We start from the raw sequence: 13555 nt of genomic DNA on the forward strand, positions 1-13555 counted from the left end.
TTGTAATGCGACATCTATGTGTTGTTTTTCCTTCAACTCTCAGCCAAACATTTCTGTCCCTATCTCTTTTACGGTTAAGGAAATTATTCTGAATCAAAAAGCAGTGGAACAGCAGCACAGCATAATAGGATCTTTTTGGGTTTTTCTTCATTATGGGATGCGTGTTTTGAGTGGCCTCAGGAAATAGCCTAAATGTTGAAGCAAGTATTTCATTCTGCAAGATGGCCCGAGTGGCATCTAGTGACATGGCTAATGAGTTGGGACTGTGTGGTCAGGACTAGTCGATTTGGTACAATAACAGTGATGCCGGCTGAATGGAAAAGGCAAGAATAGGGTGGGGGTGGCAGTAGGAGCAGGGAGAAAGTGATGACGACACAATACTTTGACTCATGTTTTAAAGGGACTAAACGAATGTCTTCAGAAAGCTGGTTGAGGTATTGTTCTTTATTGGCAGGGAGTTCCCACTTGGAAACTTAATAATTCATTTTGATCTGTATTTTCCTATATCGTGCTCCACAAATGGAAAGTTGAAAACGAGTGTGTAATGCTTCTTCAAGACACTCAGGGTTATAATCAGAAGGTAGGAGAGAGGGCCTAGAGGCTACTTCAGCTGAAGCCTCAAGGAGGATCTTAACTAAATGGCGCAGGTCTGCAATGGACACCTCATTGCACAGATTCAGGCCCTCGAGGTGATCAAGTTACCCTGAAAGACAGCACATTAGGGAGTAGGCTCAAACAGACCACATTCAGAGACTGATTTATAAACTAGTGTGTACATTCATTTTACAATAGGAGACTTTGGTACAGTGTATTCCCTCTCAGTAGTTAATTCTGCTCAGAAACCACAACCAAAAAATTTGCAACAAAAGTTTATATAATGAGTGGAGAGAGAGAGAGAGAGATTGAGAGAGAGAGACGGAGAATGGAAGGAGGGAGGAAAGGAAGGAAGGAAGGAAGTAAGGAAGGAAGGAAGGAAGGAAGGAAGGAAGGAAGGAAGGAAAGAAGGGAAAAAGAAGGGAAGGGAAAGAGGAGGGAAGGGAAGAGAAGGGAAAGGAAGAGAAGGGAAAGGAAGGGAAGGGAAAAGAAGGGAAGGAAGGAAGAAAGAAGAAAGAAAGAAACAGGAAGGGAAGGAGGGAGAAAGAGAAATTGGTGTTGATAGCAGTGAATTGCGGGAAGCTATGACAGCATGCTGCGTACCCCACCCCAACCCAGGCACCTCATACTGTTAATAGGATTGTACATGCTCACCACCTCTTTGCTTTCCTTCTTCTTTTTTCAATGTTTACTATCAACAACCAGAATCTTCTCTAATGAGTTACTTTGTTTAATATTAGCTATATTTAATATTTTCCTGAGAAGGCAGAGATTATCCTGGCTTTATCCATGTGTATATATTATCTCTCAGGGTGCTCCGTTGCCTGGGAAGATTTCTACAGATGGCTAATCATGTCTATTTTATGTTGATTCATATTAATTTCCATTTCAGAGACTCACATCTCAGAGGTTGGTGTTTTCCAGTCTTTTCCCTTAATTTTGTGGGGATATCACCTCACAGAGGCCCCTAAAGGCCTAAGCAGTCCACTTAGTCTGTCAATGGACTTGTGTTCATGTTAAATGTTTTAGTATGTTTCATGTGCCCTAATTTCCAATGGATGTCAGTTACAATATCAGAAATTAAAACTCATGCAGAAATCACAGTGTCTTTGTTTTCACTGTCTTCCAGTGTCATCTTGCATTACAACATATAAGAAGACACCACCTCCAGTCCCACCCAGAACTACCACGAAACCTTTCATTTCTATCACAGCCCAGAGTAGCACAGAGTCTGCCCAGGATGCCTACATGGATGGACAGGGCCAGCGAGGAGATATTATTAGCCAGTCTGGACTGAGCAACTCCACGGAGAGCCTGGACAGTATGAAGGCTCTGACAGCCGCCATCGAAGCTGCAAATGCCCAGATCCACGGCCCTGCAAGTCAACACATGGGCAACAACCCTGCCACCGTGACCACCACGACCACCATAGCCACTATCACTACAGAGGACAGGAAGAAGGATCACTTTAAGAAAAATCGATGTCTATCTATTGGGATACAGGTAACAGCCTGTCTTTCTGTCTTTTGAATGGGAACCCCAAACTGAAAAATGTAACGTGATTTTTTCCCCAGAAGATTGGCTGTCTTGCCATTTTGGATGATACAGCTATGTCTAGGACCAGGTTTTCAATTATTGGCTCTGGACTCCCTACATTGTTAAATATGATGAAAAATTATGAAGGCATTTTATCTATTGATATTGTTAGCAGCTATTATTTTTGTTCTCAAAGTTGAATGTGTGACTCAAAGTGTAGGATGATTAAACAGTCAAACACAAAGTGCCCTCAATTCCTAATGCACATTTTGATTCTCAACAAAAGAGTGTGCATGCAAGAATAACCTGGGTTATTGGGTTGTGTTACAGTACGTTTAACACTCTTGAGTAACCATATGAGAACAAAAATGTGAATCACTCCTCATACATGTGGGAGGGAAGGAGGGAGAGTAAGACCAAAGAGCCTGATGGTGTGGAAAGCAGTAACTCACAGCATTGCATCATGAGGATAGAATGCACAGCAGTTTCAGCATAATTGTTGGTTATTTAATCATGCATCTCTTAAAAATGGTAGATAATTCAGAAGTCTTCTCAGTTCAGTTCACTGTTTTCTCCTCCTCAAAGATAAGATCAAACTGATTCTTGTTTTTCACATCTGTTCAGCTTGGCTTACCGTGCTTGGCTTACCAAATTTCCCTCTGTCAATGGAGAAGAATCATTCTTTTCCCTCATTTTTGTTGTGCAGTATCATTCTGCAGGTGCCCTTTGAATGATAATTTCCTGACGTGGTGTCCAATAAATCTATCCACACTGAACCAACACTAAGGCATATCTAAAAGCCAGGCATGGGGTACATTTTCAAAACAATGATGTATTTTCAGTCCATTCAGCAGAGTCCACTTTTAATGGGTAATAAAACTTTCTCTGGTAGTAATGAGTCAAATGCTTTTTATAACTTGCAGGTTACCATAACACAAGTTGTCAGGTTTCCTAAAAGAAATTGTAGCCCTGGTACTTGGGACTAGATGACACAGCGGGAGGCCTGGGCCCGGAGCCAGCGTCCACCCCCCTATCCTCCACTTCTCCCTAGAAGCTAATTCCACTTCCACAGCCCAAAGGATTTGGAGTAGTGGGGAAAAGCAGAGGTCAGTTGGTCCTCTGTGTTGTCCTAGGCAAAATACTTAATCTTCCTAAGCCTGTTTCCTCCTCTGTCCCTCACAGGATTGTTTTGAGGATTGAGTTTACTCACTCCAGCTTCCTATGGGGATACAGAGTTTTTATTTGGGATGATGAAAAACTTCTGGAGATGGATGATGGTGATAGCAACACAACAATGTGAATGACTTAATGCCACTGAACTGTACATTTTTAAATGGTTAAAATGGAAACTTTTGTTTTAGCACAATAAAAAAAATCTATCTTAAAATACAAAGAAAAAAAACCTCAAAATGTAAGTTAATAAATGGTAAATAATTGTGTGTGAAGCATCACATTTTGTCAACTTCATTAACTGTTCAATCTAGCATTCATAAAAATTTCCTTATATTGGAAAACAATTTGTAGATTTACATAGTAGTTAAGAGCATGGACTGTGAAGCCAAATTGCCTTTGTTGAAATTCTGGCTCTTCCATTTACTCTGTGACCTCCAGCAAGTTATTCAACCTCTCTGAGCTTCAGTTTCCTCATCCTCTATAATATCATATATATAATGGGGATAATGATACCACTAACCTCATAGACTGTTGAAAAGATTAAATGAGCAAAACACTTAGAACAGTGGTTGGCACATTTTAAGAACTAGATGTGTACTAAAATATCTATTTTATTTTTCCAGAGGAAGAGCAAAATTGCTTTTATTTGTAGATAATATGCATGTTCATAGACAAAATTTAATGGAAACCACTGAAAAACTATTAGAATTCAGTAAAGTAAAAGAATATAATATAAATACATAGAAATCAATAACTTTTTAATATATTATAAATAAACAGAAAAGAGAGCCCATTAACAACAGCAACAAAAACTACAAAACAACAGGACTAAGCTTCGCAAAAAATATATAGCACCTATCTAAAAACAAGTTTATATAGAAGAAGTTAATACCGTGTTTCCCCAAAAATAAGACCTACCCGGACAATCAGCTCTACTGCATATTTTGAAGCAAAAATTAATATAAGACTTATTATTATATTATATTATATAATAGTATTAGATTAGATTAGATTAGATTAGATTAGATTGGTTTTATATTACATAAGACCCGGCCTTATAGTAAAATAAGACCTGGTATTATATTATATTATATTATATTATATTATATTATATTATATTACATTATATTATATCCAGTCTTATATTATATTACATATGACCCGGTCTTTGTAGTAAAATAAGACCGGGTCTTATATTAATTTTTGCTCCAAAAGACACATTAGAGCTGATTGTCCGGCTAGGTCTCATTTTCAGGGAAACACAGAAAATAACCTAGAGACTTTTGGAGTTTTTTAAATTAGATTTTTTTAAAAAAAGAATTACAGGAGGAGACTTGCCATAGAAAATATCAAGGTTTATTATGAAATTATATTAAGAAAAGAGAAGCAATAAGACCAGTAGATCAATAAACCAAAAACAGGCCTATATACATGAGGGAAGGTGTGACAATTAAGTTCACGAACTCTTCCTAGAAAAAGTGCTACATACCTCATTGCTGAATATCACTATGGTCACTTTCGAAGTACTCCCCTTGGGAAACTATGCACTGACGCCAGTGCCTAGTCTACCCTTCAAAGCAATTTTGGAACTCTTTTTCTGGAAAGGCCATCAGAGCTGTTGTCATATTACGCTTGATGTTCTAAATGTCATCAAAATATCTTCCTTTATCTTTGGGTAAAGAAAGAAGTCATTGGGGGCCAGATCCCGTGCTTAGGGAGGGTGTTCCAATACAATTATTTGTTTACAAGCTAAAAACTCCCTCACAGACAGTGCCGTGTGTGCTCTTGCATTGTCGTGATGCAAGAGCCATGAATTGTTGGCGAAAAGTTCAGGTCTTCTAACTTTTTCATGCAGTCTTTCAGCACTTCCAAATAGTAAACTTGGTAAACTGTTTGTCCAATTGGTACAAATTCGTAATGAATAATCCCTCAGATATTAAAAAAAATTAGCAACATTGTTGCAACAAATTCGCGAACTTAATTGTCAGACCTCGTATATGGGAATGGTACAAAATTAAGTTGGCATTCCAATTGAAAAAAATTAATCACTTAATTAAAGGAGCCAGATCAATTGGTAATCCCCGTGGGTAAAAAAAATGTTAGTGCTCTATTTTATATCTTACACAAAAACATTTCAGGATAGTAGATTTAAGAATTAAACATTTAAAAAAGATAGATAAAAGTAAATACAAGAGAACTTTAAAAAATATACTCGGGGTAAAGAAATCCTTTGTAAACCATAAAAGCTAGATTTGACTACACAGTAATTTAAGATTCTCTACAATGAAGGACAAAAATTTAAAAGACAAATAATAAACTGGGTGAAAATATTTACTGTATATATAACCAAGAAAGGATTATTAACGAGTCATAAGATATAAAGAGATCCCATAAATTAGAAAATAAAACACAACTTAATAGGTAAAAACACAAAAAACTAGCAAAGGATATGAATAAGCAGTTTACAGATAGAAGTACAGGAGGCCAATAAATATTTTTCACCTATGATATTAGCAAAAATTTAAAAGTTTGCCAATATTTAGCATTGATGAGGGTGCCGGGAAATGGGCACTCCCATACACACCAATTATGGCAGGATAATGCTTCGAAGAACAATTTGGCAATATCTCTTACAGCTGAACATGCTCAGTACCTTCCATCTAGCATTTCTACTTCTGAGAATTTTTCCCAATCAACATTTGCATAATTGTTCTAAAGATACACGAAATATTAATTGTAATATTACATATAGTAGCAATAAAGAGAAAATTACCCTAATGCCTATGTTGCTTATATAGTCATTAAAAGAAATATTTAGGTACCCAAAAAATGAATTGAGTTAGAGCTATATTTACTAGCATGGTAAAATGTAGAAAAGATAGAGATGTTAATGAATAAGGCAAATTGCAGAAAAAATATATAATATTATATAGTCTTATCTGTATAAATTTAGTACTAATAACCATTTTTATATGTAATATATTATATATATATTAAAAGATAGTCAAATATGCATCAAAGGATTGACAGTGATTCTTGGGGTACTTTACCTTTCTACATTATATATTCCTATATTTTAATTTTATGTAACTTATATTGAATTGCTTTTAATTTAGAAAAACAATTTATTAAATACATGGGAAGAAAAGGGAATAATCCTATTTGCTCTGAATAGTCATAAAATTTATTTCAAATTTTGTTTAGGCCTAATTTATCACATAGACTCTCAGTTAATATGCACATACTTTCTATATGAGCTGTAATGTATACATAACTATTTAGAAACTATGGAGTAATATTCAAAGCCAATTCCTTAGTTTAAGGGGGAAAAAAATGAAGATACACTGTGATTTAACTTAAGGTAAATACCTAAATCTCCCAATATCAATAATTCAAACTACAATAAATTAATTTTCTTACTTCTTTTGTATTTTATTATCTGCAAATTCAAACCTTCCAAGAACATATTTCCATGTAGTGCTCCCTTCTAATATAGTGCTCACAGGTAAGTACATACTCACAGATCTGTGGAGGAATCATAGACACTTTTTAACCAAATCTACATTTACTAAGATCAGCAGAGTCAAAGTGCGTGTATAGGGATGGGTCTCCGCAAATACACAAATATTGAAGAAACAGGTTACAAATTACAAAATATTCCAGTAGTAGTACAGGTGTTTCTAATGACACGTGATATTTGTTTTTTAAGTGAAATGACTAAAATGGAGCCCCTCTATTTATTCAATTATGTCTTTAGGTGGATGATGCTGAAGAAGCTGACAAAACAGGGGAAAATAAAGCACCCAGTAAGTTCCAGTCCGTAGGAGTGCAAGTAGAAGAGGAGAAGTGGTAAGTCCAATGCATTTGTCCTCTTTCGTCTTGATGTTGGCAAGTATGGTGCAAGTATTTTTCCCCATGATAAACCAACAAAATTCAATGATATTTTCCTTTAACTTTTGGGAACATTTACTGGGTAAGCTTGAAACAACATTAGCTGATTCCCTCCTCTACTTTAATAATAGAGACCACCCCATTTAAGTTTTATCTAGAATAAATAATAGAATAAGCATATCACATTTACATACACATAAACATTGGGTGTAGTACTGTTGTGTTGCAAAACTATTCTTCTTCAAAAAACCTTCCTATTTTGCACTCTAGACTTTTTAAGAGAAGAGGACTCACCGTATTCTTATTTGTTTTTCTAGCACTTAATGGTGTCTGGTGTTTAATATGCATTCAATGAATGATGAAAAATGAATGAATGAATGAATGAATAGAAGGAAAAGGAGAAGTTTTCCTATCATTATCCTGAATCACCAGTTCCTTTAGATTGTTCTTTACAATAAACTTACTCTAGAGTCATAGTATCTAGAAGTAGGGAATTTAGAGGTCCCGAAGATCACAGAATCCAGGAGCTGGAAGGGATTTCTGAGATCAGAACATTTATTTTATAAATGACTACTTGATTCAGAGAGGTATGTGAGTTTCTCAGTCAAACTGTGAGGTCCATGATATGTGGAACTATGTTTTATTGATCCTACTACCCCCAGTGTCCAGAACTGTGCTTTGTACATACTAAGTATATAGTAAATGTTGGTGAATGAAGTAAAAACTACAGTTATGGTAGGAGAAAGAGCTCTGTGTTACATACCAGGACATCATCTCAACTCAGCCACTAACTTTCTGTGTGTTAATTAGGAGAAATCAGCTAGATGTCATCTATCCATCCATCCGTCCATCCATCCATACATCCATCCATCTATCTATCCATCCAATAAATATTTATGGAATGTCTCCTATCTGCAAGTTTACCTGTAATGTAAACTGAAAATCTGAAAAGAAGCCAACCATCAGTTCATGAAAGAGGCCTATTTAGAGCCTCCTAGTATTGACACTGCACACACACACATACATATACATATACATACATATATGTGTGTGTGTGTGTGTGTGTGTGTGTGTGTGTGTGTGTATATATATATATATATATATATATATATATATATATATATATATTTAATTATACAAAGCTGGAAACCCAGAAAATTAGTACAATCCTCCTGGAAACTATGATAAAAGTTAACAAGAGTTATACATCTATCCATACCATTGACCCAGTAATCACATTTATGGGGCTATCCTGAATGAAATCACTCAATGGAAGGGCAACAATGTGGAACATTATCTATTATTGTAAAAGAAAAGTATTAATTATCAAATGTCAAACAATAAAGGAATGCTTTTGTAAATTATAGCACATCCATCACCAAGCTAGGATATTATACAACTATTAAATGTAATTTGTAAAGAAGATATGGAAACATGAAGAAATTCCTGTGATATGATGTTAAGCAAAAAAGTTGAACACATAATAACCATGTGTTATTCATGAAGATGGACAAAGACTGAAATGTAATCTGTAAAAATGATAGGTTTAGGAGTGTTGTTTTTTTTTCTTTTACTCTAAAATGTTTACTTACTGTATTTACTTCAAGATTTAGTAATCATTATTTTCAAGCCAACCCTTCTGGCACATGTTCTTTTAATTGTTTTAGAAAATTTTTTGAAAATGTAAACTTAGGAGACATGAAAGATCTCATATTAAGAAAACATTCCTTCTTTCCCCACTAGATTGACTTGGTGTTTTATTAAATGGTGTAGTGATTAAGAGCACAGACTCTTGAACCAGAGCACCTAGATTCAAATCCTGGCTCTGCCACACAGTAACTGGGGGGCCTTGATCCAATTACTAAATTTCTTTGTGCCTTGGTGTCCTTATATGTAAAAAGGAGATAATAGGCAATTTCTGGTCCAGCATTTAAAAAGCTTCGATGTCACCACTCTGTCCCTAACAAGAAGTAAAAAGCCAAACAGACTGGAAAAATCAATAGCTTTTCTTAAATCAGTCAGAGAAATGAGGTCACAGGGCAAACCACTGGCCCCCAAATTGGGAGACAGATACAGAGAATCACAGCTTACTGGAGTAGGAACCCACAAGCAGAACCTTCTGTGGGAACCGGTACCAGGGCAGGAAAACCTAAACTATAATTGACAAATTTCTGGAGTCTCAGTGTGGATAAGTCTGAGAGTCAAAAACTTCCTAGTTCTAGGGGTGGGCTCCACACTTTTGTGAGCTTTACCTCCAGGCGCTCTACCAGTTCCTCACAGTGAATATCAGAGAAAAATACCCTTGTGTCTCCAGGAGAAAGAGGAGAAAAGGAACTATTTAAAAACATACCAGAGCATTTTGTTCTCAACAGGTCCGCTCTCAGGCGAAACTGTTTGACCAGAGCCTAACCTGCTAAGGTTTTATCCTACCTGGGGGAAAAGGAAAACCCAAGCCCAGCCCCTTCTAGACATTCTGAACATGAGGAGAGGAGAAACTGGGGAGCACTGTTGAAGTTCACAGTCCTGGAGCACAGTCTCAACAAAAGACTGAGACCTAATCAGAGCGCTTCCCACCCCTCGCACCTCACCACCACATCACCAAAGGCCTATTCACCAGTTCCTTTCACCCAGGACATCATGTCTACTTTTCAACAATAATTTACAAGGCCTACGAAAAGGTAAACAACACAGTTGGAAGTGACTGAAAAAGCATCAATCATGTACGACACGAATTACTGGAATTATGAGACCAGGAATTTTTTTTACTTATGGTAAATATGCTAAGGGCTTTAATAGAAAAAGCATACAGCATGCAAGAACAGATGGATGATGTAAGCAAAGAGATGGAAATTCTAAGACAAATGACACACAGATCAAAGAAGAAATCCCAATTGAAATTTTAAAATATTTTGAACTAAAATAAATTAATTAATTAAATAAAAGATTTTGAACTAAATGAAAATGAAAATCCACAACTTATCAAAATGTGTGGGATGCAGTAGAAATAGTACTTAGCAAAAAATTTCTAGCATTGAATGAGGCATACTTAATGGTGTAAAACTTGAAGCTTTCCTGCTAAGATCAGGAACAAAGCAAGGATGTTTCCTCTCAGTATTGCTTTTCAATATTGTACTGGAAGTCCTAGTTAATGTAATAAGTCAGGAAAAGGAAATAATAGGCATACAGACTGGAAGGGAAGAAATAAAACTCTTTGTTCTCAAATAACATGATCATCTACGAGATAATCTGAAAGAATCAACAAAAGCACTTTTGTAACTAATAAGTAATTATAGCAAGATTGCATGATACAAGGTTAATATACAAAAGTTAATCACTTTCCTATATATCAGTGAGTAGAATAAGAAAGTGGAATTTGGAATTAAAAATGCATTACTATTTACATTGTTAGTACCCCTTAAATGAAATACTTAGTTATAAATTTACCAAAATATGTGTAGTAGCTGTAGAAGAAAAAAACCAGAAAATTCTGATGAAAGATATCAAAGAAAAACTAACTAAATGGAAAGATATTTCATTTTTATGAATGGGAATGCTCAACGTTATCAAGATGTCGGGTCTTCTCAATTTGAGCTATAAATTCAATTCAAGCCCATTCAAAATCCTGGCAAGTTATTCCGTGGGTATTAACAGACTGATTCTAAGATTTACATGGAAAGGCAAAAGACAATAAAGTTAACATAATAATGAAGGAGAAGAAAAAGTCAGACACAACTTCAACACGTAACCATAAAGCTTTAGTAATCAAGATTGTGTGGTATTGGTAAAAGAATAGACAAATACAGGGGCCAGCCCGGTGGCTCAGGTGGTTGGAGCTCTGTTCTAACTCCGAAGGTTGCCGGTTCGATTCCCACGTGGGCCAGTGGTCTCTCCACCACAAGGTTGCCGGTTACGGCAACTGGACCTGGAGCTGAGCTGCACTCTCCACAACTAAGACTGAAAGGACAACAACTTGAAGCTGAACCCTCCACAACTAAGATTGAAAGAACAACAACTTGACTTGGAAAAAAGGCCTGGAACTACACACTGTTCCCCAATAAAGTCGTGTTCCCCTTCCCCAATAAAATCTTTAAAAAAAAAAAAAGAAAGAAAAAAGGAATAGACAAAATACAAGATCAATGGAGACAAACAGATCAATGGAGCAGGACAGAGAACCCAGAAATAGACCCCATAAATATAGTCAACTAATCTTTGACAGAAAAGCAAAGGTAATACAATGGAGAAAAGATAGTTTTTTCAACAAATGGTACTGGAAAAACTGGACATCTACATGAAAAAAAAAAAGACTCCTTACCCAGAGCTTACACTCTTCACAAAAATTAACTAAAAATGGATTACAGATCTAAATGTAAAACACAAAACTATAAAACTTTTAGAAGAAAACATAGGAGTGCATCTTGATAACCTTGGGTACTGGGATGATGTTCCATACAATGCCAAAGTCATGATCCTTGAAAGAAATAATGGATAAGTTGGAGTTTATTAAAATTAAAAATGTCCCTGCCAAAGACAGTGTCAAGAGAATAAGAATACAAACCACACATTCGGAGAAAATATTTGCAAAAGACACATCTAATAAAGGACTGTTACAAAGAAACAATAAGAAAATGAACAACCTGATTAAAAATTAGGCAAAAACTTTAATAGACACCTCACCAAAGATGATCTACAGATGGCAGCATATGAAATGATGCTTCACATCGTATGTCATTAGGGAATTGCAAATTGAAGCAACAATGGGATACCATTAGCCACCTATTAGATAGAATGTCCAAAGTCCGAAACACTGACAACACAAAATGCTGGTGAGGATGTGGGGCAACATTGACTCTCATTCAGTGCTGGTAGAAATGCAAAATGGTACAGCCATTTTCAAAGACAGTTTTGTGGTTTCTTTCAAAACTAAAAATACTCTTACCATATGACCCAGCAATTGCATTCTTTGGTATTTACCCAAAGTAACTGAAAACTTAATATGTCCAAAAAAAAACCTGCACACAGATGGTCATAGCAGCTTTAGTCATAATTGCCGAAACTCAGAAGCAACCGAGATGTCCCTCAGTAGGTGAATGGACAAATAAACTGTGGAACATCCAGACAATGGAATATTATTCAGCATTACAAAAGAAAAACACCTATCAAAATCCACAGAAGGTACACACCAGGAGTGAAATCTGATGTAAACTATGAACTTTGGATGGTAATAGTTTCACTAATCGTAACAAATGTACCACTCTGGTGGTGACGTTGCTAGTGGGGGAGTAGAGTGTATATGGGAAATGGCTGTACTTTCTGCTCAATTTTCTTGTGAACCTAAAACTGCTCTAAAAAATAAAGTTATTAATTTAAAAAAGCAGGAGGTTAGATAATAATGTTAACCTCATAATTCTGTCCTGGAGGTGTGTGGGTTGTTTTATACATGTAGAGCTGTAGAAAACCTGACACATTCGAAGCATTGTATAAGCGTTTCCTATCCTATTGTGTACCCAAATAGAATTTCTCTAAAGATTGAAGTCTCAAGAAAGCAATTATACCATCTTTGTTTTAAAAATAAGAGAAAATCACCTCAGTTTCTAATTTTACTTCAAACATTTTCCCTGCAGTCAACTATTCTATCTTACCAAATCGATGCCTGACACTTGCTCAGCAACAGGAATATGAAATATTGCATTATTTGGCCATACCTAATAGCAACCCCAAAACTGCAAATGAGCCACTTTTATCTTGTTATTAAAATGTTGGGGGGGACCGGCCTGGTGGCTCAGGTGGTTCAAGCTCCATGCTCCTAACTCTGAAGGCTGCCAGTTCGATTGCCACATGAGCCAGTGGGCTCTCAACCACAAGGTTGCCAGTTCAATTCCTCTAGTCCCGCAAGGGATCGTGGGCTGCGCCCCTTGCAAATAAGATTGAACACAACACCTTGAGCTGAGCTGCCGCTGAGCTCCCGAATGGCTCAGTTGGTTGGAGCGCATCCTCTCAACCACAAGGTTGCCAGTTCGATTCCCACAAGGGATGGTGGGCTGCGCCCCCTGCAACTAGCAACGGCAACTGGACCTGGAGCTGAGCTGTGCCCTCCACAACTAAGATTGAAAGGACAACAACTTGACTTGGAAAAAAGGCCTGGAACTACACACTGTTCCCCAATAAAGTCCTGTTCCCCTTCCCCAATAAAATCTTTAAAATAAATAAATAAAAGTTGGACATTTAATAAATTATTGAAGTTTGTAGGATGGTCAGATCCTGAGTAAACTGAGTAATTTATTTAAAATTCATCCTCAGAAGGGCTGACAGACCCTGTTTGGGTGCTTAATTTCCAAAACATACCCTTCCTCAAAGGTCACTT

The 13555-nt window shown here is 36.4% G+C and overlaps 1 protein-coding gene across 10 annotated transcripts in view; it reads left to right on the top strand.

The window, feature by feature from the left end:
- Window positions 1-13555, top strand: part of DLGAP1 (DLG associated protein 1) — an 853569-nt gene that overhangs the window by 794423 nt on the left and 45591 nt on the right. For 9 of the 10 annotated variants that reach the window (XM_033087115.1, XM_033087116.1, XM_033087120.1 and 6 more), the window contains 2 exons: window positions 1724-2097; window positions 7061-7152. In XM_033087115.1, the coding sequence (XP_032943006.1) occupies window positions 1724-2097; window positions 7061-7152 (466 nt within the window). The remainder of the gene's footprint in view (window positions 1-1723; window positions 2098-7060; window positions 7153-13555) is intronic. The other variant, XM_033087117.1, reaches the window with a different exon arrangement.

The sequence above is a fragment of the Rhinolophus ferrumequinum genome, chromosome 19 (assembly GCF_004115265.2).
Source record: "Rhinolophus ferrumequinum isolate MPI-CBG mRhiFer1 chromosome 19, mRhiFer1_v1.p, whole genome shotgun sequence".
In the NCBI taxonomy this organism is placed as follows: Eukaryota; Metazoa; Chordata; class Mammalia; order Chiroptera; family Rhinolophidae; genus Rhinolophus; species Rhinolophus ferrumequinum.